The following is a 24,862-nucleotide window of genomic DNA, read 5'->3' as shown; positions in this document are numbered from 1 at the left end:
GGTGGGGGGTGCCCACAATGGAAAAGCCATTGGCCGGCTGCCGGGTTGGAGGATCCCATTGCCAATGGGGGTGAACTGTACCAGAAAACAGGTGTGGCGGGACAAAGAATCTCACCCCTGGTTCTTCACACGTCACTAATGAGCAGACTGCTGCCCATAGTTCACAGGTACTATTGTGGTGCCTTTTACTTTTATTGCTTCTCCCAAGTATATCTTCAACTTGGCAGAAATGCTCCCCAAGTTCAATGGTTGGGCACCATCTCTCAGGTGCTGAAATGTGTCTTTAAGATTAAATAGAGTAAATGTCTGAATCAATGGTGTCTGGCTATTTCACAATGTGTACTTGTAACATCTTGGCCGATTGGTTACTCGGCAATCTTACCTTAGCTCTGCACTGTTTTATCAAATGTCCTCTTTTGTGTCACTAATGACACTCAGTCACCTTAAACCTACATGATTCAGGAGCATGGTTATCCCCTACATCAGGAACATTTCATCTTAAGATTCATTGTCTGATTGCCTCCATTATATCTTTTAGTTCTATGGGTGCCTGGAAATATTTCCTGCTTTGCAGCTTCTTCAGTGGTTTTGGCACCAAGGCTGGCTGCAGATTCTCACCCTAATTGGTACTCAGTTACCCTTTGTGTGCTCTGCAGCTCCTGTGAATCCCTTTCAGCACTTTCAAGGGCCTGTGCCATCTCCATTGCCGATTTGAACTTTATGTCGACTTCTGCTAATAATCAGCACTGTATGGCATCACTGCTCACGTAAGAGACTAACCGATCCTGCAGCATGTCATTTAATGTCACTCCTAAATCACGATGGTCTGATAACTGCTTTAGTTTAGCAATGGTAGTCAAATCAATTTGACTAGGCTTCTCAGTCCTTGAATTAAATTTGAATCTCTGGATTCTGACTAATGGATTGGGTTGAAAATGACCCTTCACTAAATCCACGAGCTTGCTGAGTGATTTGGTTTCAGGCAGGTTTGGAGCTGTGAGACTACAAATAAGATTATAGACCTGAGTTCCACAGATGCTGAGGCGATTTGCTTAGTGCTTTTCCCCCTCCCTCATTTTGTATTGACTCCAGTCCCCTATGGAGGAGTTGAATGGATCTGTTCATCCAAAGAGAGGAATTCAGATGAATTTTGTTTTTCTCTTCAATCTTCCTTTAAAACACAAAACTCACAGGTGTCGAGCTAGAGGCAGCACAAGAATCATTTATCCTCCTCACCAGATGTGAAGGTGCACTCTCCGAGGCTTCAAAAGTTGAGCAAACAAACTTTATTTCCGAGATTTCTTCTTGAGCTGCATGCTTTGAGCTAGTTCATTGGACATTCCTTTGAACTTGGAAAACTTCTCCCCATAAAAAGATTCCCCTGCAAGATTTTGTTTGGCAGTTCAGACCACGTGACCCTTACGCAGTAAGGCTGGTCTTAAAGTAAAAAAGTAACAAAGCTTAGATTTAAATGGCTATTTGAAAATCATTACGTCTTACAGACTGAACACTTGAGTTCAATCTTACACGGCATGCATTTTTAATTCTGCTGAACTCTTTAGGCATGGCACGTCTCTCATTGAATGTCAAAACGTCTTACATGATATTACTATTATAGTCCCCATACTATTGCTGCTTTGATGTCCAAATTAATGGAACTCACTTGAACCATGTTCCTCATATTAACGACTTAAGTATTCATCAGAATGGAAGTATGGCTTGTGGATATTAAATAGCGAGATAACCTGAAGTCTATTATTCTTTAACCACGGTGTGTTACTTGAAAGTTCCAGATTGTTTCAATACATTATCTTCATTTCACCAGATGGGTTATTAATCTACAGACAGAATTCAGAAACCTGATAATGACATGATTAGATTAATGCATTTTGAGGTGAATGAATTTTACCCAGATAATTTTACATCATATAATCTGCCCTCACGTTTCAAATGAAACGTGCCAAACTCGTCTTTATTCAGACCCTTTTCGTGTTGGGCAGAACCTTGGAAATGGAAGTGAAACCTATGGCACAGATACAAAATCTGAAGAAAGTTCGGCAAATCCTACAAGTAATGACCAGTTGCTTCTCAGGTGTGGTAGCAAAGCAAGCTCAAAGCTTAACTCACAAGCAGGAATTCTTTGCAATTTACTGTTCTGATTTCACATGAATTTCTTGAACAATATAGAATCATAGAATCTCGGAGTCTCCATGGTGCAGAAGGAGGCCATTCGGCCCATCGAGGCCACACCAATCCTCCGAAGGAGCACCCCATCCAGGCCCACTCCCCACCCTATCCCCGTAACCCCATAACGCCATCTATCCTTTGAGCAATTTAGACAACCTGTGGACACTAAGGGGCAATTTAGCATGGCCAATTCACCTAACATCACATATTTGGACTTAAGTACTTGTTAAAAAATCATTTACGGGATTCTGGTTTGTCCAGCATTTATCGTCCATCCCCTGTTGCCCTTCAGAAGGCGGCAGAGCTTCCTTCTTGAACCGCTGCAGTCCCTGAAATGTAGGTACACCCACACTGCTGTTAGGGAGGAAGTTCCAGGATTTTGTCCTGGAACAGTAAAGGAGCAGCAATATGTTTTCAGGTCGTGATTGTGAGTGACTTGAAGGGAACCTCTAGATGGTGGGGTTCTCAGGTATCTGCTGCTTTTGTCCTTCTAGATGATAGTGGTCATAGAATCATAGAATTTACAGTGCAGAAGGAGGCCATTCGGCCCATCGAGTCTGCACCGGCTCTTTGAAAGAGCACCCTATCCAAGCCCACATCTCCACCCTATCCCCATAACCCAGTAACCCCACCCAACACGAAGGGCAATTTTGAACACGAAGGGCAATTTAGCATGGCCAATCCCCTTACAAAGAGCACCCTACTCAAGCCTACGTACCTATCCTGTCCACGTAACCCCCACTTAACCTTTTTGAACAGTAAGGGCAATTTAGCATGGCCAATCCACCTAACCCGCACATCTTTGGACTGTGGGAGGAAACCGGAGCACCCGGAGGAAACCCACGCACACACGGGGAGAACGTGCAGACTCTGCACAGACAGTGAACCAAGCCGGGAATCAAACTTGGGACCCTGGAGCTGTGAAGCAATTGTGCTATCCACAATGCTACCGTGCTGCCCTAGGAAAATGCAGCACTCTGTGCAGTGCCGAAACCCAGGATTGAACCACGGACCTTTAGATCTTCAGTCTAACGCTCTCCCAACTGAGCTATTTTACCTGGTGATGGTTTGGAAGGTGCTGCCTAAGGAACCTGGCGACTTACTGCAGTTCATCTTGTAGATAGTACACACGGCTGCCACTGTCCTTCGGTGGTGGAGGGATTGAATGTTTGTGGAAGGAGGAGCAATCAAGCGGGCCTGCTTTGTCCTGGATGGTGTTGAGCTTCGTGAGCGTTGTTGGAGCAGCACTCAACCTGGCAACTGGAGAGTATTCCATTATACCCCTGACTTGTGCCTTGTAGATGGGGGCCACAGTATTAAAATGGCTAGTCCAGTTCGGTTACTAATCAATGGTAACACCCAGGATGTTGATTGTGGGGACTCCAGCGATGGTAATGCCATTGAGTGTCATGGGGTGATGGTTAGATTCTTTCTCGTAGGATATGGTCATTGCCTGGCACTTGTGTGGTGCGAAATTAACATGCCACTTCTCAGCCCAAGCCTGGATATTGTCCAGGTCTTGCTGCATTTGGACATGGGCTACTTCATTATCGCGAATGGTGCTGAACATTGTGCAGTCATCAGCGAACATCCCCACTTCTGACCTTATGATGGAAGGAAGGTCATTGATGAAGCAACTGAAGATGGTTGGGCCTCTGACTCTGACCTGAGGAAATCCTGCAGTGATGTCCTAGAGCTGAGATGATTGACTTCCAAACATCACAACCATCTTCCTTTGTGCTGGGTACGACTCCAACCAGCGGAGAGTGTTGCTTCTGATTCACATTGACTCCAGTTTTGCTAGCTCTCTTTGTGGGGTGGCACAGTAGCACCGTGGTTAGCACAGATGCTTCACAGCTCCAGCGTCCCAGTTCGATTCCTGGCTTGGATCACTGTCGGTGTGGAGTCTGCACGTTTTCCCCGTGTCTGCGTGGGTTTCCTCCGGGTGCTCCGGTTTCCTCCCACAGTTCAAAGAGGTTAGGTGGATTGGCCATGCTAAATTGCCCTTAGTGTTAAAAAGGTTAGGTGGAGTTAGTGGGTTACGGGGATAGGGTAGAGGTGTGGGTTTAGGTCGGGTGCTCTTTCCAAGGGCGGTGCAGACTCGATGGACCGAATGGCCTCCTTCTGCACTGTAAATTCTATGTCTATGTCTTCAATGCCATACTTGGTCAAATGCTGCCTTGATGTCAAGGGCAGTCACTCTCATCTCACTTCTGACATTCAGCTCTTTTGTCCATGTTTGAACCAAGACTTAATGAGGTCAGGAGCAGAGTGACCCTGGCGGTACCTAAGCTGAGCGTTCGTGAGCAGGTTATTGCTGAGTAAGTGCTGCTTGATAGCACTGTTGATGATTCCTTCCATCACTTTGCTGATGATGGAGAGTAGACTGATAGGGTGGTAATTGGCCGGGTTGGATTTGTCCTGTTTCTTGTGTACAGGACACACCTGAGCAATTTCCCACATTGCCGGGTAGATGCCAGTGTTGTAGCTGCACTGAAACAGCTTGGCTAGCGGTGCGGCAAGTTCGAGAGCACAAGTGTTCAGCACAATTGCCGGAATATTGTCAGGGCCCAATGGCCTTTGCAGTATCCACTGCCTCCAGCCATTTCTTGACATGATGTGGAGTGAATCGTGTTGGCTGTACAATGACATGTGCTGCTGGGGACCTCCGGAGGAGGTTGAGATGGAACATCCACTTTGCCATCCACTGATGCGAATCAATGTTGCACTTGATTCAATATTATTGATCGATGGAAATAGTGCAGAGCGTTACACACACTTTGATCAATTGGTGACATATTAAGTAGTCGTGGCTTGGAGCGTCGATTCAATTGCACTGGCTTTTCTCGGCTTAATTAGCCGGCTAACAGCATAATCTGTGGAAATGATCACGGAATCTGAGAGGCAAATCAAGTGCAGCGCTACTCAAATCCGGCAGTCTTTTGTACCAATTTTAAAAACATTGCACGAGAAGCAAGTGAAAAGCTTGATCCATCCATCTGCACTCCACTCCCTAATCTGGCCATGCAGCCCCCCCCCCCCCCGCCCCCCCCCACCCACGTTCAAATGAATACACCTGGGTTAATGTTATTCAAGGAGGCACCAAAAATGTATCTCAATCTTTTGGGTGCAACATTGGTGACAAGTACATTTTGAAAGATTTTGAATTTCTAAAGAAATGATTCCCACACTCCGATCAATGTGGAAAAAAATGTTGCATATTTTAAGAAAGTCATTTTAAGCAATTTAGAATCAGGTTAGGCGGAAGATTGTGAATTAAATGATTTTTTTTAATGATAATTTAGGCTGTTGTAAGAATCATACTTGACTGGATTCCCTATCTTGAATATATGAAGGAATACTTTTTAAAGCAAATACCTTTCCTAAAAAAAAATTATTTATTATTTTTTTTAAATTTAGTGTACCAAATTCATTTTTTCCAATTGAGGGGCAATTTAGCGTGGCCAATCCACCTACCCTGCACATCTTTGGGGTGTGGGGTTGAGACCCACGCAGACACGGGGAGAATGTGCAAACTCCAGAGGGACAGTGACCCAGAGCCGGGATCGAACCTGGGCTCTGTGAGGAAGCAATGCTAACCACTGCGCCACCGTGCTGCCTGAAAAGATATTTTTAAATGTTGTCCGAATGCGCTGGCTCAGAGCAGATTTTGCATTGGCGATATGCAAGTGACTTTAAACAGATACCCGGAGGGGACAAGCACTTTAGAAAAATGGATCCACAGCTGGGCACATTTTTATGCCCAAAATGGAAGCTCTACCCCCAACATGTTTGCTGCTTTTTAAAATTATTTTATGGAGTGTGGATGTCACTGCCAAGGTCAGCATTTGCTACCCACTGAGTGGCTTGCTGGACCATTTCAAAGGGCAGTTTGGAGTTGACTGTATGCTGGGGTCTGGAGTCACATGTAGGCCAGACCAGGTAAGAATGGCAGATTTCCTTCCTTTCCTAAAGGGCATTAGTGAACCAGATGGGTTATCATGACAATCGACAATGGTTTTGTGGTCACTGTTGCCGAGGCAAGCTTTTCAAGTCCAGATTGTCTTTGAATTTAAATTCCGCCAGCTGCCTTGGTGGGGTTTTGAACCCGGGTACCCAGTTGTTATGCATCAGAGAATACACCCCGGTTGGTGGAATGTCACATGATCTGCAGTGCCATCAGCAGAGTGTTTTGTGCGGGCTTCCTGTTCTCCACTATAGATTGTTTGAGCAACATCTCCTGACACACCTCTCATTGTGTTTGTAAGAAATCTACGTGAGTAGCACCTCCGTACCTTTTCTCTTTGTGGTACTTAGAGAACATAACAAAAGGTAAAACTGGCGACGAGGACTGAGACAAGAAGACAAAATTACTGAAGAATCAAAATCATCGACAAGGAGACGGCGTCGAGGGCGGAGAAAATGTTCTCGGGACTGGACTCTCACGTCACAAAGCAAAAGCTGCCCATGTTGAAGGTTTCATAAAAAAACGGAACACAACCGTTGAATAAGCAGAGAACAGATCAAAAATTGGCTTGCCGTTGAAGTGGGTACAGTCTGGTCTGCAGAGACTACACACGTGGCAAAGCGAAACGCGCTACGGGAATGGAGGTTCAGAAGTCTCCCGACTCTGTACAGGCCACTACTTGAGGAAAAAGTCAAACCACAGTCAAGCAAAAAAGAACATTTCTGAGTTGCTTTTTGGACAACAGGATCACTTGTTCCATACATCAAACATAATTGAGAGGGAGGAAGTTGCTTGAAGTATAGACGCTAGGTGCTGGTATCCAGAATGGCTGGAAAAACAGGTGCCATGGATTCATTTGATGAAGACTGAGAGACTTGGAACTCATATGAAAAGAGATTTCAACTTTATCTCACAGCGGGTCAAACACTGGACGACCTGAAGGTTGCAACATTTCTCAGTCCAGTGGGCCGTAAAACTTTTATGCTGCTGGAAAACGTAGATCACCCAGCAAAACTGAGAGATAAGTCCTACAATGAAACTATTTAAAATTCCAGAAGAGCATTTCTCACCAAAGCCCTTATTAATAGCACAAAGGTTTTGGTTCCACCGCCATAGTTACGAAGAAGGTGAAAACATTTCACAATTCATAGCGATTTTAAGAAGATTAGCAAAATACTGCAAGTTTGGTGCAACACTAGATGACACTCTTTGTGATAGGCTGATATGTAGACTTCTCAGTGAAGCTATTCAGAGGAAGCTGCTTACTGTAGGTGATTTAACTCTCAAAACGGTTTTGGAAGTTGCCAAGTCTATGGAGCTAGCAACAAAAGAGGCTTCACAAATAAGGGTTGGAGCAAAGATCCAAGTGTTGATGCCATCGGAAGAACTGTGGCGTTTTACGATTTAAAATAATCGTCACCAACCCCTCACCGATCCTGCGACCAGTGAGGGGCTAGCAACCGGGCCAAGTAAAGCTCCCGGCTCCCATGATATAAATGCCTGGAGAATGGCCGTGTCCGTGGGCGCGCATGCGCACGGCGCAGACCTGCAGCGGTCGCGCCGTAAAATATGGCGCAGGCCGTGCGCTGACCTGACCTGCCAGATAGTGCCCCCAGGCCATCCTCTGGCCGTCCCCTGGCCATCAGTCCCCCAAGCCCTTGTGGAAGCCACCCCCTCCCGGCCAGCAGCATGGCTCCCGCCCAACTGTGGCGGCGCTGGACACAGTCCGTAGCCGCCAGACCAGGTTCCCGACAGCTGAGACCACATGTCAACCGCACGGTCAGGAACATGCGCGGTCAGGCGGAGCATCGGGGGAGGGCATTCAGGTGACGCGCCAATGGCGTTCCAACAGCGTGCGCCGCACAATGCGATGACGCCATTTCGGAGGACGTGGAGGATGCAAAACAGGCATCAAGCTGGCGCATCCCCCGGTTTGGGCATCAGAAGGGATTCTCCACCCGATCGCCGATTACGAAATCGGTGTCGGGGAATGGTGAATCCCACCCTATGTCCTCCAGCCAGAGGTGAATTGCAACCAGTCTATGATCCCCCCCCAGAGTGCAAATCAGGAAGCAATTCTATACTCCTCCTCATGCAGATTTATGCATGACGTGGAATATGAGGGGTTCCCGAAGGAATCCCATTGTCGGGCCACCATTATCAGCGGGTGGCCCAATAGCAAGATCCCGCGACCAGCTGTAGCGCACAAAGACTCACGAGAGACGAATAGAGATGAAGTCGATGAGGCTTTATTAAGCGTGACTTGTTCCCCGCAGTTCAGTAGCAGACTGGCCTGCGGGGGAGAACTCATGGTTCTTATACTCCGCCTTCAGGGCGGAGCTAGAGGTCAACAGCCAACCAGGACCCGGGATCTGTCAGCCAATGACATCACGGCTTCACAGTCCCACATGACCCCTAATGCATACTACCACACCAGCCACCCCCTGTACCTCAAATCAGCCCCAAACCTTACCCCCCCCCTCACCCCCCACCGCACAGCAGCCACCCACCTCTGTATTTCCCGGATGTCCCCCCTACCCCAAGTACGGTGGTGACCCAACCCACGTCCTCCCCAGGGACCCCTGCAATAGGGAGACTCCTCCCACAGGACCCCTGTAATGGGGACACCCTCTCCAGAGACTCCCCGACCAAAGGGACCCCTGTAATAGGGAGACCCCCCCCACATGGACCTCTGTAATAGGGGAACTCCCCTCCCCAGATACCCCTGCAATAGGGACTCCACAGGGACCCTGTAATGGGGGACTCCCCCATAGGGACCACAGTACCAGAGAGATCCCTATCATCTTGAAGGAGGGGGGTCGCTGGGGGTGGGGGGGGTGGGGGGGTGGGGGGGGGGGGGGGGCAGGCAGTAGTCTGGTAGATGGGGGTGGGCTGGCAGTGCATTGTGGGAATAGCCTTTGGTCGGGCTCAGATGGTCTCTACCAGCGGAGAATCCCACCCATGGTCTTTGATATTGTCTGTGCACACGAACACTATCCAATATCGTAAATTGGAGCAACATGCAAATGCTGGTGCTTTGTCAAGACTGCTGTTGCAAGTCAAGCAAGAACCTGAACAACATTATGTCAGATTTGTTTATTTCTCACTCATGGATAATGTACCTGTGACTTCATCTCAAGTTCAGAGATACACAAGAACCGATCCAGTGATGGGGAAGGTGATGGATAGGTTCCAAATAGGAACGATGACAGACATACACCGTAAAAATGCAGACCTCAAGCCCTACATCACACAAAGACTTCAGTTGACAATCCAGACAGAGTAGAGTTTTATTATGGGGAATCTGAGTGAGTGTTCCTCCATGCTTGCAGAGTAAAGTCCTTGATTCGGGACAGGAACTGGCATGCAGTTATTTTTGATGGCTAGGATTAGATGCTCAGATTGCAGAGAAAGTGGGGCAATGTCAGTCCCGTGCAAGACGCAGAAAGACTCCACCACTGGATTGGATTGGATTGGTCTTTTGTCACGTGTACCGAGGTACAGTGAAAAGTATTTTTCTGCGAGCAGCTCAACAGATCATTAAGTACATGAGGAGAAAAGGGAATAAAAGAAAATACAAAATGGGGCAACACAACATACACAATGTAACTACATAAGCACTGGCATCGGATGAAGCATACAGGGTGTAGTGTTAATGAGGTCAGTCCATAAGAGGGTCATTTAGGAGTCTGGTAACAGTGGGGAAGAAGCTGTTTTTGAGTCTGTTCGTGCGTGTTCTCAGACTTCTGTATCTCCTGCCCGATGGAAGAAGTTGGAAGAGTGAGTAAGCCGGGTGGGAGGGGTCTTTGATTATGCTGCCCGCTTTCCCCAGGCAGCGAGAGGCGTAGATGGAGTCAATGGATGGGAGGCAAGTTTGTGAGATGGACTGGGCTGTGTTCACGAGTCTCTCTATTTTCTGCCAGTGTTGGGCCGAGCAGTTGCCGTACCAGGCTGTGATGCAGCCCGATAGGATGCTTTCTATGGTGCATCTGCAAAAGTTGGCAAGGGTTAATGTGGACATGCCGAATTTCCTTAGTTTCCTGAGGAAGTATAGGTGCTGTTGTGCTTTCTTGGTGGTCGACATGGGTAGGCCAGGACAGACTTTTGGAGATGTGCACCCCTAGGAATTTGAAACTGCTAACCATCTCCACCTCGGCTCCATTGATGCTGACAGGGGTGTGTACAGTACTTTGCTTCCTGAAGTCAATGACCAGCTCTTTAGTTTTGCTGGCATTGAGGGAGAGATTGTTGTTGCTACACCACTTCACTAGGTTCTCTATCTCCCACCTGTATTCTGACTCGTCGTTATTCGACATCCGGCCCACTATGGTCGTATCGTCAGCAAACTTGTAGATGGAGTTGGAACCAAGTTTTGCCACGCAGTCGTATGTGTACAGGGAGTAGAGTAGGGGGCTAAGTACGCAGCCTTGCGGGGCGCCGGTGTTGAGGAGTATTGTGGAGGAGGTGTTGTTGTTCATTCTTACTGATTGTGGTCTGTTGGTCAGACAATCGAGAATCCAGTTGCAGAGTGGGGAGCCAAGTCCTAGGTTTTGGAGCTTTGATATGAGCTTGGCTGGGATTATGGTGTTGAAGGTGGAGCTGTAATCAATAAATAGGAGTCTGATGTAGGAGTCCTTGTTTTCGAAATGCTCTAGGGATGAGTGTAGGGCCAGGGAAATGGCGTCTGATGTGGACCGGTAGCAGCGGTATGCGAATTGCAGTGGATCAAGGCGTTCTGGGAGTATGGAGGTGAAGCGCTTCATGATCAACCTCTCGAAGCACTTCATTACGACTGAAGTCAGGGCCACTGGACGGTAGTCATTGAGGCACGTTGCCTGGTTCTTCTTTGGTACCGGTATGATGGTGGTCTTCATGAAGCAGGTGGGGATCTCAGAGTGGAGTAGGGACAGGTTAAAGATGTCCGCGAATACATCTGCCAGTTGGTCCGCGCAGGCTCTGAGTGCATGACCAGGGATCCCGTCCGGGCCCGTCGCCTTCCGAGGGTTCACTTTCAGGAAGGCCAATCTGACTTCGGAAGCTGCGATGGTGGGTATGGGTGAATTATGGGCTGCTGGGGCACTCGACAGCGGATTGTTGGTTACCTGCTCGAACCGAGCATAGAATGAATTGAGTTCATCGGGGAGGGGTGCGCTGCTGCCAGTGATACTGTTCGGCATCGCTTTGTAGCCCGTTATGTTGTTTAGTCCTTGCCACAACCGCCGAGAGTTTGTCTGTGACTCTAGCTTGGTTTGATATTCTCTCTTGGCATCTCGGATGGTTTTGCGGAGGTCGTAGCTGGATTTCTTGTATATGTCAGGATCGTCTGCCTTGAACGCCTCAGATCTGTCCTTCAGTAGGGAGTCAATCTCGCGATTGAGCTATGGTTTCCGGTTGGGGAACATACGTACTGCTTTCTTTGGCACGCAGTCGTCTACACATTTGCTGATGAAGTCTGTGACGGTGGTGGCATACTCATTTAAGGTGGTCGATGAGTTCTTAAATATGGACCAGTCCACGGTCTCTAAGCAGTCACGTAAGAGCTCTTCTGTCTCCTCCGACCAGCACTGCACAACCTTCTCAGCTGGATTCTCCCGCTTGAGTTTCTGCTTGTCTGCCGGGAGAAGGAGCACCGTCTGATGGTCTGATTTCCCAAAGTGCGGTCGCGGGATGGAACGATAGGCGCCTTTGATTTTTGAGTAGCAGTGGTCAAGAGTGTTGTCGCCCCTGGTGGGACAGGAGATGTGCTGGTGGAATTTTGGCAGTACACTCTTGAGGTTGGCCTTGTTGAAGTCTCCGGCCATGATGAACAAGGCCTCCGGGTGTTCTGTTTCGTAGTTGTTTATTACTGTGTATAGTTCGTCCAGCGCCTTCCTCACTTCTGCCTGGGGTGGGATGTAGACCGCTGTGATAATGGCTGAAGTGAACTCACGTGGAAGATAATATGGGCGGCACTTCACGGTCAGGTATTCCAGGTCTGGGGAGCAGTAGGTCACCAATGGTCGCCACATCCAAGCACCAGGAGGAGTTGATGAGGAGGCCCATCCCTCCACCTTTCGCTTTGCCTGGTGATGCCGTGCGGTCCACCCGGTGAATTGAGAAGCCTTCAGGTTGTATGGCACAGTCCGGTGAGGCAAGGGTGAGCCATGTCTCTGTGAAACAGAGCACACAGCAGTCTCTTACTTCCCTCTGAGAGGTAAGTCTGGCGTTAAGTTCATCCAGCTTGTTTTCGATCGCTTGGACGTTTGCCAGGAGTATGCTGGGGAGAGGGGTCTTGAAACCGCGTTGCTTTAGTCTAACCTGCAGACCGCCACGTTTCCCTCGCTTCCTCGGTCGGCGGCTGCTGCTGGATGATCCTGGGATCCGATGGCAGATGTCAGCTCTTGTGGAAGGTAGGTGGTTGCGTCTGGCGGGGTCCAGGGCGCTGGCAGGGACCAGGGCGCTGTTTACGTATCTGGGGTCGCGACTGGCAGGGTCCCGGGCACTGGATGAGATAGAGGGGTGGCTAGGGGGGCATGTTTGCGATCCGGATTGGTCCCGGCATTCTGCGGGCACGGGAATACCTTGCAGCTCGTTTGGGTCCTCGCGCGGGGTCTCCGCCATTTCAGGGGTCCTGGGTCATGGGCACGGGCTTCCAGAGGCAGGTTGGGCTGGGTCCCGTGGTCTGTTCCCTCCCTGGGCGCTCCTGGGGTCGGATCTTGAAGTGGGCCTGGTCGGGCCTCCATGTGGATTTTTCTTTCTTCCATCACCAGGTAGGTCGGGTTGTTGGGTGGGCCTCTCCGGGTCAGGTCGCTAGGCGGGTCTCTGGGGGTCGCGTTGGGCCGGGTCTTGCCGTCGGGAGTCGGGTCAGGATCTCCGGGGACTGGGCAAGGCGATCCGGGGGCTGGCGTCGGTAGTTAGACCGGGTTGGGAGCTCTGAGGTCCGGGTCGGCTCCAAAGCGAGGTTGGGGCTTCACTTCCGGTTTGTGTCCGATCCACTTCCAGGTCATGGAGGTCAGGTCGGGTCGTGTCAAAAGGTCTCCACGGGCCTCGGAGGATGTTCAAGAGAAGATAAAAGAGAGAGGTTAGTAATAATGTTAGTTTTAGAATTAATTTTTAATAGATTAGAACGAGTATAAGTTAAGTAAAAAGTGGATCTGTTGGGGAGAGCTCACAGAGAGTCGCCTCACTCCGGCGCCATCTTGGTAAACTGTAACCCTTACATCCATGGGAATTGCCAACACAGCCGTGGCAGAGAGTACACATCGACTACGCTGGCCCAGTGGAGGGATGCATGTTCCTAGTGATTGTGGATGCACACTCTAAAAGGCCCGGATGTAGTGATTATGAAATCCATGATGGCAGGACAAACTGTTGAGAAGCTGGCCGAAATATTCACAAGATTTGGTAGACTTGAGCGGATCACAAGTGACAATAGTAAACTCTTCACTTCTAAGGAATTCCAGGACTACCTCAGAGGAAATGGTCTACAGCACACAAAGTCAGCTCCGTACCATCCTGCAAGTAATGGATTAGCCAAATGATTCATTCAGTAGCTTAAGCATTCCATCAAGACATCAAAGGACCAAGGTACATTGGCAAGAAGAGTGAACAAATTCTTAATGTCCTACCAGAACACCGTCCACACAACGACACAGAGTTCACCAGCAATGCTGCTGTTCAAAAGGAACCTGAGAACACGGTTTGATTTGTTGATACCAGAAATCATCAAATGGCAACAGCAAGCGTAGATTGCTCGGAGAGAACAAAACTCTAAAAAGAGCAAGTGCGAGCAAGAAGCTACACTATAAATGAGAAATGGATACCTGCTGTTGTCCCGGCAAAAAACAGGTCCAATGTCATACACCACACAGACGGATGTTGAGAGAGTTTTGCAATGTCATACTGACCAACTACTAGCTTCACAAAGTGAAATCGCTGAAACTTGCCAAGAAGTATTTCCATTGGAAACTCGAGACAGCGATACTTCTCAACACAGATCAAACCCAGAGACAAATTCAGATTCTGGGTGCAATCTAACGGAAATGAAGCAGAGTACCGAATTCAAGCACATCAGCAAAATGTCACCTGGGCACCTTGACACTGCCAGCCTGGCAGTTCCCATCTGGCACTCAGGTGGCACGACCAAGGTGCTCAGGTGGCAGTGCCAGCATGCTAGGCTGGCAGTGTCAGGATGCTTGGATGGCATCTGGTGTGCCAGGGTACCATCCTGCCCAGTGCCAACCAACCAGGGGCCCTGGGAGACACCCCAAAAGTGCTGTTTCACCTGGTCCCCATTTGCGGAGACCAGCTCTAAACAGCGCTCGTCTGACTTTTCCAAGACAAATGGATTAGATGCCAACGCCTTGGGTAGATCGACGAGTGCACATTAAAGTGAGACTCGCTGCTCACTTAAATATGCAAATTTTCTAAATATGGACGGGCTCCAGATCGCGGTGTCTCTCAAGACCCCATTGGATCTCACAAGGTGTGGCGAGCCTGGAAAATTTAGTGGTCGCATCGCGCCTCGAGTCAAGCGCGGTGCGGCCGTTTGATCGCGCCCTCTGTTTCTGAGGACTTTCCAATACCTATGGAGACAGAGATTGGAGGAACTTCCCAGGAGCTACCACCTACTGAAGGAACAGGGGAGACACGCCCAAGGTAGAGTGCAACCCAAAAGGAACAGACATGCACCTGAGAGACTGTCATATTATTGAGTTTTATATTTACGTATCGAGATAATACGTAAGTGGGTTGTAAAAATGTCAAGAAAGTTGTCATCGTACTAACAAAGTAAAGGGGGAGAGGGGTGTTACATATCAGAGAATACATCCCTGCTGATGGAACATCACGTGATCTGTAGTGACGCTAACCCTGATGTCAGCAGTGTTTTGCGTGGGCTTCCGGTTCTCCATCTTAGTTTGTATAAGCAACATCTCCTGATCTAATTCAAAGTATGTGGCACCTCCATACCTTCCTCTTTGCAGCAATTAGGGAACATTATACCAGAGCACGAAACTGGGCATCTGGATTATTAATCCGGTAACATTACCACTAATCCACTAACATTACCACTAATCCACTGTAATGCATTGTAACCAGTGCCCTCTGTGCAATGTATCACATGATTAGGTGGTGACATCACCAGAGGCACTTGAGAGATTTTCCCTGACTTCTGTCTAGATTGTGTGCGAGCAATACCTCAGTAAGTAAAGTCTGACAACTGGTTAATAACCTACTATGCGGAAACCTGGTTATCCTTTGTCTCAGGGCAAAACCCCTTAAAGCAGAACGTCCACCCATCTCAAATTTGTAAACCAAATAATGGCAAGCCAGATTTTAGTTATCAGGGAATTTGACCACACCCACATTAATTCAGCTAACCCCAGCACCATTCACCTGGAAGTATTTTGCCTGTAAAGTCGATGAAAGGTGTGAGGTGATAACAGCTGCAGTGGGGGGAACAGGACACCTTGGACCCGAGTGAACCAGGTAACCAATGGGGCTTCTCTTGAACCAACCTTTTTAAAATAAATTTAGAGTACCCAATTCGTTTTTTCCAAGTAAGGGCCAATTTAGCGTGGCCAATCCACCTACCCTGCCCATCGTTGGGTTGTGGGGGCAAAACCCACGGAAACACGGCGAGAACGTGCAAACTCCACACGGACTGTGACCCAGAGCCGAGGTCGAACCTGGGAACTCGGCGCCGTGAGGCAGCAGTGCTAACCACTCCGCTACCGTACTGCCCTCCTGAACCAACCTTTAAGCATTGGCACTTAACCAAGCATCTGCTCCTAACCTTTTTGCTGTACCAGTCACAGGTAAATGAAGGCATAAAAATTAATTAGCCACACTGTTATTTTAATATGACCGGACAAATATGTTCACACCAGACAATGCTGCAATTTAAATTCCCGCCTTGACTATAAGTTGTTCATGGCTGGGTGTTAGCTGGTTGTTGATAACCTCATTTCCCTTTAAATGTAAAACTGACTATAAAATCTACCAGACATACATTACCCAAGGGGACATATGTATAAAAAATATGAGCATCATCATTAACTGGCGTACCTCAGACTGTCACATTTTAATGCCAAACTAGATTGTAAAATGTGTATAATGGTCTGAAATGGTACATTAGCTTTTAATTACTTCATCTCTCAGGTTGCCTGTTTTTACAATCCTGCCTGAAGACCTTCATTCAAATTACCCTTGAGATACAAGGAACCGATGTTCAAAATTATATTAGATGGAGGAACTTACAGCTAAGAAACAGGCTATTTTATCCAAGTGATCCATGGCAGTGTTTTTTTTAAATAATCTTTATTGTCACAAGTAGGCTTACATTAACACTGCAATAAAGTACTGTGTAAAGCCCCTAGTCGCCACACTCCGGCGCCTGTTCGGGTACACGGAGGGAGAATTCAAAATGTCCAATTCACATAACAAGCATGTCTTTTGGGGCTTGTGGGAGGAAACCGGAGCACCCGGAGGAAACCCACGCAGACACGGGGAGAACGTGGAGATTCCGCACAGTGAGCCAAGCCGGGAATTGAACCTGCGACCCTGGCACTGTGAAGCAACAGTGCTAACCACTGTGCAGCCTCCCACCTGACTTTATCTGTGTAGCTCTATCCCAATGTTCCTCTCTCCTTCATGTACTTGTCTAGCTTCTCCTCAAATGCAACTCTGCTATTCACCTCAATTATTCCATGTGGTAGCAAGTTCCACACTCTGTGGGTGAAGAAGTTTGACTTGAACTCCCAATTGGATTCATTCGTGATGATCTCATATTTATGGCCCTAATTTTAGACACCACCCCCTTCCCTCCCCCACCCTACGCGGAAGCACTTTCCTGCTACCAAACCCCCCCCAAAATGTCAACAATCTCAATTTGATCACCCCTCAATCTACACTCTTGTAGAATGAGGAGTGCTCTCCCATTCAATCTTTCCTGATAGCCCCAACCTCTGCCACTCATCATCCCTGTGAATCTTGCCCCTGCTCCAGTGCCTCTGAATACATTTTGTACCATGGAGACCAGAAGTGTGCACAGCCTGAGAGGATTGAGGATTGATGGTGAGAGATTCTTTACCCATGGGGGGACATCTAGAACTAAAGCCACAGTTTCACTGGTTTAGCACATTGGACATACAGCTGGCCTGTAATGCAGAACAGGGCCAGCAGCGCGGGTTCAATTCCCGTACCAGCCTCCCCGAACAGGCGCTGGAATGTGGCGACTAGGGAACAGTAACTTCATTGAAGCCTACTTGTGACAAGAAGTGATTATTATTATTATTAAATAAGGGGCCTTCCCATTAAAGATGGAATTGAGGAGTATCAACATCAGAGAGGCATTAATCTTTGGAATTCTCTATCCCAAGGAGTAGTAGAAGCTGGATATTTGACTATATTTAAGTCCGTGTTAGAGAGATTTTTGATCTAGTCAAGGATCATGGGGGCTGGGGTTTTAGGGGATGGGGTGGATGTGTGTTGGAGAGGGAGGTAGGAAAATGGAGTTAAGGCCGCACTTAGATCAATGAAGATTTTATTGAATGGTGGAGCAGGCCTGTCGGGTCTACTCCTGCTCATATTTCTTATGGTCTTGTGTCCTCCATGTGTGGTCCAAGCAAGATTCCGTACATGTTGCCATAATTACATGTCTTCCACACCGTTCATATGCTCAGTGCGGTGGACTTCACACCCCATAATCATCAGTCTTCAACAGCATTAGGTCTGGAAGGCATAAAATTGTGATTGCCCCATCAAACCCATAGGCAGACCCACTCAACAATCTAGTACCCTCAGCAAATCGCTGAACGTGCAGCGATCAAACACCAATCGCATGCAGTTGACCAGTCAGAAATGCTGCCATCCTTGAACTTGTCAATGCCAGAAAACCCGACGCATCAAAGAATTCCAACAGTTTGCTCCAACTCCTTTTGGCAGCCGTGTTGCTTTCAACAAGGAACAGGATTCCATATTGTGATCATTGGTGCAGAGTTTCAAATACGCTGGGTCACAACAGAGAAAAGATATATCTATTTGGCGACTCCTCAGCCCAGGGAGGGGAAAATCAAGTCATGATGTTGCAGATTTGATTATCTACCTTTTGGTCAGTCATTCTGGCCCTCCACTGAGATTTAGAAGTGAGTCTGTATTTCGAGAGTTAAGAGCTTCAGTGACATTAGGAGTCTAGGCAAACAGGGGTGGTGAGGCCGGTCAGAACTTTGTGACACACACCTCAAGAATTTTCATTTGTCCTCAATTCAGTGATATATGCAAATACTACATGCCGATGGTGACAATTCCAAAGGTTAAAAGTCAATTGAAACAGGGAGGTGCTAAAAATTCATCTAGGCCTGTTCTCTGACCCAAAGTCAACACTGAGACGACAGTGTGCACCTCAACCTTGAAGGCCCAGGCCTGAAATTGGGTTAATTAGGGCAAACATCACCTGCAAGGACTACTTGCAGTTCTGAGGGGAGTGGCTGAGCTCTTCCTCGTTTCCCATGAAAGATACCGAAAGAATGTTTTGGTCCACGACATTTTTCTGGTGTCCGTGGGGCACAGGCCTTTGGTCCGCCAAATTGGCCTTCATCGTGCCCATTGTGCACAGTAAAACGGGTGCAATGTGGTCTAGATTCCATCAACATCAACTTGCATTTATACAGCACCTCTAATGGAATAAAACATCCCAAGACACTTTGCAGGTGCATTATGGAACAGAAAAGGACACCAAATCGCACAAATGGCAGAATTTTATGCTCTTCCACTGATGGGTTTGAAAGTGGGAGGGAGAGGATACATTAAATCCAGCGGGCACCATGACCACTGCATGCCCACCATTCTTAATCCCGTTGCAATTATACCTGCTGGGGTTGGGTGGGCGGGGGGGCATCAGGCAGCTCACCTGACCTTGGACCTATTGAGGCCTTTAAATGGTCAATTAATGGCAACTTAAGACCCTCACCCAGCCACAGCAGATGTTTTACCCACAGCAGGTGGGAGCCCACACAATGTATGAAGCCCAGCAGCTTTAACTGCATGTGCTGGTGATGGGTAGGGATGTGGGGGCCTGATTTATGGGCCCTGGACCCATTGGAGCCTCCCCCACAATGTCGTCCCACTATATTTTCCCATCTCCTCTGGACTGCCAACCCTCATCCCCCACCCCCTCACCCCCATCACCAGCATTTCCGATTCTGGGTCGGGCGATACCCCCACTCTCCAGAACTCATCTCACATCTGGCTGGTTGTTGTCCAGGACTGGATGCAGTCCCAGCAGTGGTCACTACACCTGGGTGGCCGGCCTCTTAGAGGAGGGATAGTCCTCGGAAGTGGAGGGGCTGGCCTCCCTTTTGACTTTTCTTCTAGGGGTATGTTAGGGGACGGCGGCACCCCATTGAATCCAACCCCAGGTTTATTAGGTCAGATGACCAAAGACTTGGGCGGGATTCTCTGACCCCCCGCCGGGTTGGAGAATCGCCGAGGGGCGGCGTGCATTCCGCCCCCGCCGGCTGCCGAATTCTCCGGCGCCAGGGTTATGGTGAGGTCGGGAATCGCACCGCGCTGGTCAGCGGCCGCTAGCAGCGGTCCCCCCCGGTGATTCTCCGGCCCGCGATGGGCCGAGTGGCTGCCCGTTTTTGGCAGGTCCCGCCGGCGTAAATCACAACAGGTCCTTACCGGCGGGACCTGGCTCCACGGGCAGCCTACAGAGTCTTCGCGGGGGCGCGGGGGGATCTGGCCTCGGGGAGGTGCCCACACTGTGGCCTGGCCCTCGGTCGGGGCCCACTGATCCGCGGGCGGGCCTGTGCCGTGGGGGCACTCTTTCCCTCCACACTGGCCGCTGTCAACCTCTGCCATGGCCGGTGCGGAGACGAACCCCCTTGCGCATGGGCTGGGATGACGCCAGCACGCGCTGGCGCTCCCGCGCATGTGCCAACCCGTGTCGGCTGGCGGAGGCCCTTCGGCGCTGGTTGGTGTGATGCCAAGCCCTTCCGCGCCGGCTGGTGTGGCGCCAAACACTCCGCCGCCGGCCTAGCCCCTGAAGGATTCCGCACCTTCGGGGCGGCCAGGCGCCGGAGTGGTTCACGCCACTCCTCGGCGCCAGAGTCACCTGCCCCGCCGGTTCGCAGAGAATCCTGCCCTTGCTCCAGGACGTAATTGTACGGAGTGTCTTAGCGGAAGAAAAGAGGAAGAGAGGCAGAGAGAGATATTGGGAGGGAATTGCAGAGTTCACAGCCCCGGCAGCTCAAGGCACAGCTGCCAAATGGGCTGGTGATTAAAATTGGAAATGCTCAATGGACTGGAACTAGCGGGAAATGGAAATGTGGAGGGTTTGTGAGGCTGGAGGAGATTTTAGAGATAAGGAGGGGTGAGGCCATGTCACGATTCAAAAACACGGATGAGAACTTTACAATGGCGGTGTTATTTGACCAGAGTCACTGTAGTCATGAGCACAGGAGAAATGAAATGAAAATCACTTATTGTCACAAGTAGGCTTCAAATGAAGTTACTGTGAAAAGCCCCTAGTCGCCACATTCCGGCACCTGTTCGGGGAGGCTGGTACGGGAATTGAACCGTGCTGCTGGCCTTGGTCTGCTTTCAAAGCCAGCGATTTAGCCCTGTGCTAAACCAGAGAGATAGGCAAGTGGACTCCAATAATGCCTGAGTCTACTTTCCGAGTGTGGAAATGAATTAATAGATTGAACTTGACGAAGAAAATGCATAAACCATCGTTCTCAGTTTGTTCTTCATTGTTTAGAGGTGCAATGGCTTGTTCAGCAGAAAAATCTTAACTGTTGGTGTCTATTTTTTCTTCTTCGTACAGGTGGAGAGGTTCCATACACCACTCTAGCTACTCGGATGATGATGGGAGTTTGGTGGCTCTTTGCTCTGATTGTTATATCCTCCTACACAGCAAACCTGGCAGCTTTCCTCACAATCAACCGCATTGAAAATTCCATTCAGTAAGTTCCACGTCAGATGCCATCATAGTATTTAATACAAAGATAAAATGCCATGACTGGATTCTCAGTGCATCTGGAATTATGACTTTAATGATTCATTTTGTACAAAATCCAATTTTGTATGCGACAGTGTATCAAATAGAATGAAATCAGTACATTATCTTACCACTTCAATTTTCAATGTATAGTCAACACTTCCGATATGAATGGGGAAGAGCGAATGGGATAGACTTGATGATGTGCAATGTATTACTGCCTTCTATTTGCAAAAGTCAAAATCTACCGGAACATTTTAACTTGGTGAACTGGCTGGAATTTTAAAAGGAAAACCGCTGCTTGCGTGCACTTTTTATTCATTTGTGGGATGTTGCAACGATGATGGATCATCAGCCATGATCTTATTGAATGGCAGAGCAGGCTCGAGGGGCTGAATGGCCTGCTCAGAATTCATATATATGTATGCACATGTGTTCATATGATAGTGTTGCTGACGAGGCCAAAAGTATTTCCCATTTGTCATTGCCCTTGAGCATTGGTGGTGAGCCACCTTCATGAGTCGCTGTCGTCCAAGTGGTCCAGGTACACCCTCAGTGCAGTTAGGAATAGAGTTCCAGAATTCTGACCCAGGTCCAGTGGAAGAACAGCGATATAGTTCCAAGTCACGATGGTGTATTACTTGGAGGGTGGTCTTCCAATGTGTCCGTTGTCCGTGCACTTCCATGTGTTAGGTCATAGGTTTGCAAAGTGTTGTTAAGGGAGGCTTGCCAGGTTGCTGAAGTGCATCTTGTGTATGGTACACACTGCAGCCAGCATGTACCAGTGGTGGAGGGCTGTTTTGTCCTGGATGGTATTAATTTTCCTGAGTGCTGTTGGAGCCGCACTCATCCAGGCAAGTGGCGAGTATTCCATCACACTCCTGACTTGTGCCTTGTAGACAGTGGATAGGCTTTGGGGGGGTCAGGAGGTGAGTTAGTCACCACAGAATTCCCGGCCTCTGACCTGCTCTTGTAGCCACAGTATTTATACGACGAATCCAGTCCGATGCCTGGTCAATAGCATATCATTAACTGACTACTTTTACTTGTTTTCTCTCCTTTAATAGATGCATGTTTTGCTGCAATTACACATTTGGCTTAATTAAGTTACCTAATGGATAGTTCAATGGTCAGAACCTACAAGAACAGGGATGCAACACCTGGGAGTAAAATTTAACTTGAATCATTGAACAGAAAATGCTACCCGGGCTTCGAGTTTTCAATTATGGGGACTGGTTACATAAATTTGTCTTGTTTTCCCTTGTGTTTAGAAGTTTGTGGTGTTTGAAATTGTCAAAGCATGAGGAGGCTTCTTATATAATGAAGAGGTTTGTTTGAAATAACCTTGAGGTACAGCAATTTACAGGCACAGAAAGAAACCACACAGTTCTTTTCTGTTTGACTCCAGGGTCCTCACTGCCTGGGCCCCTGATATCAGGGCTCCTTAGTACAGGACTGTCCTTCACAAAGTCAGTCTATCAGGGGAATTCTTAGGAACACCTCAGTCCCCAGACTGGTTTCTCCACCAGTGAGGTAGTGTCTTCGTCAACAGCAGGAGTTGCTTCGGGATCACGATGGTGTGTTGGGGGTGCACCGCTCTCCAATTCTCGCAACAGTAGAGAGAGTGGCCTCTTCTGAACTCCCCCATTCCCCTGCTTCAGGTTCCATTGAAGAGGCATCGGTCCTGCCCACCAACTCTACCTGTTCATTTGCTGGAGCTGCAGCCTTCGGCTCCTTATGTGGTCAGCCTGCTGACGCACTCGACTCCCTTGTAAGTCCACCAGGTATTGGACAGGATCAGATTTTGCCACAATTTCCCCAGGTATCCAAGGTAGACAGATGCAAAAGTTCCTGACAAAACTAGGTCACCAGTTTGGAACAATCTGTTGCCTTTCACTGAGTCTTTTGGGAGGCTTAGCTCACCCCCACCCAACCCGCCAAATAGGGGAAGCCCCAGGTCTAACCGAGTACGAAGATAGTGACCTATTAATAGCTCTGCTGGTGTGAACCCCCCCACTCCGGTAGTAATGTGAGGCCTGGTGGCATTGTCGCTGGACTAGTAATGCAGAGACCCAGGGTAACACTCTGGAGATCTGGGTTCAAATCTCACCATGGTGGCATTCGAGGCCTGGTGATAAGGGGCCATTTGGATCTGGTGGATGCCATTAGTCTGCACAAGGCGATGGAACACCTCCCCTGTAAAAACGTGCAAACTCCGCACAGACAATGACCCAAGCCGGGAATCGAACCTGGGACCCTCGAGCTGTGAAGCAACTGTGCTAACCACTGTGCTACCGTGTTGCCCCCAAGAAGGGACCAGGAAAATCAATGTGTAAACCTGTCCACGGACGGCCAGGCAACTCCCATGGATATAGTTGAGCTGCAGGTGACGAGGTTTGCTGTGCCTGACAGAAATCACACTGATGGACCATGTTTCCACTATTATCGTCAATACCCAGCCAACATATGTAGCTCCTGGCAGCACCTTCCAAATCCACAACCACAACCATTACTCTCCAGAAGGACAAGAGCAGCAGATATCTGGGAATACCACCACCTGAAAGTTCCCCTCCAAGTCACTCACCATCCTGACTTGGAAATATATCACCATTCCTTCACTGTCGCTGCCAGTGAGGCGGTTTGTCCATCCTTTCAGGAGCACATTTCAGGAGCTCACATTTGTCCTCAATTCTCTGGGCAGCGGGCTCGTGATTTTCCCACATTCATTGCCCGTGGATCACTGGTATCATAAACTTGGACGGTTGGACCTTATAAATAAAGCTCAACAGGCAAGTGAAGTAATCCCACCTGAGAGAGCTACCGGCCTTTCCGAGGAACCGGCAGCTCCATAATCCCAGCAGCACCAAGTCCGCTGGGATGACAGGTTGCCTCCGAAAAATGGAGCCCAGACTCGGTGGCACGTCTGCGGTTTTTGGGCAATCCTGGCTGGGAAGATGAGGGGGGTCAGGGAACAGGTTCGAGAGATTAAGGGGAGAAGGGTTAAAGGATGGGTTTTATCCCCTTTGGGGAGGGGCTGTGCCTCTGATAGGCACCGAGGAACCTCTCCAAAGGAAGTCCCCCCCCCTTATTGTCCAACAGGAGCCCGCACAGTAAAAGCTGTTGTAAAACCCACCTGGCTCTCGCCTTTCCCTGATGCAGAGAAAATGGATGTGGGATGGCTCCTTTAAGTAGCTAATAATTGGCCACTAAAGGACCTGAATAGGCCCAAGGGTAAGTGGGCTGCCTGACATCTTACCCACTCATAATACGGCAGACAGGTTTGAGAAGGGCGGGAACGCAGTGCGGAAGCTATTCCCTTTATTTTATGAATCTCTATGCCTTCAAATATGCCAGTAAAATCCAGCCCCCTATCTCTGTAACCTCCTCCACCCTTACAACTCTCCGAGACATTTGCACTGCTCCAATTTTACATTCAAGTACCCGACATTTGTAATCCCTCTGCTATTGGCAGCTGTGCTCTGGAATTTCCTCCCTGAAATTTCTACCCCTCTCTCTGCCCTTCAGGCATTCCTTGAGACCGACGTCTCTGGCTGAACTTTGACTCCTCTCCCCCCCCCCCCATGTGCCTCCGCAACAAATTATATTTGATAGTGTTCCCGAAGCACCTTGGGAGATCTTGCTGCATTTAAACACTGGTCGTCATCTATTTTATTGAATCATCTTGATATCCTTTAGTGAAATGGTTGGTCTTTGCGTTTAGATGC

At 48.7% G+C, this 24,862-nt stretch overlaps 1 protein-coding gene across 2 annotated transcripts in view; it reads left to right on the top strand.

Annotated features, from left to right (window-relative positions):
• The window catches only part of grid2 (glutamate receptor, ionotropic, delta 2), a 1,370,357-nt gene that overhangs the window by 1,121,274 nt on the left and 224,221 nt on the right, over positions 1-24,862 (top strand). For both annotated transcript variants that reach the window (XM_072495324.1, XM_072495323.1), the window contains one exon: positions 20,964-21,102. In XM_072495324.1, coding sequence (XP_072351425.1) covers positions 20,964-21,102 — 139 coding nt within the window. The remainder of the gene's footprint in view (positions 1-20,963; positions 21,103-24,862) is intronic.

Source organism: Scyliorhinus torazame, chromosome 3 (assembly GCF_047496885.1).
Source record: "Scyliorhinus torazame isolate Kashiwa2021f chromosome 3, sScyTor2.1, whole genome shotgun sequence".
NCBI classification, from domain to species: Eukaryota; Metazoa; Chordata; class Chondrichthyes; order Carcharhiniformes; family Scyliorhinidae; genus Scyliorhinus; species Scyliorhinus torazame.
Note: the sequence above shows the minus strand (reverse complement) of the source record. Positions and strands in the feature narration are given on the sequence as shown.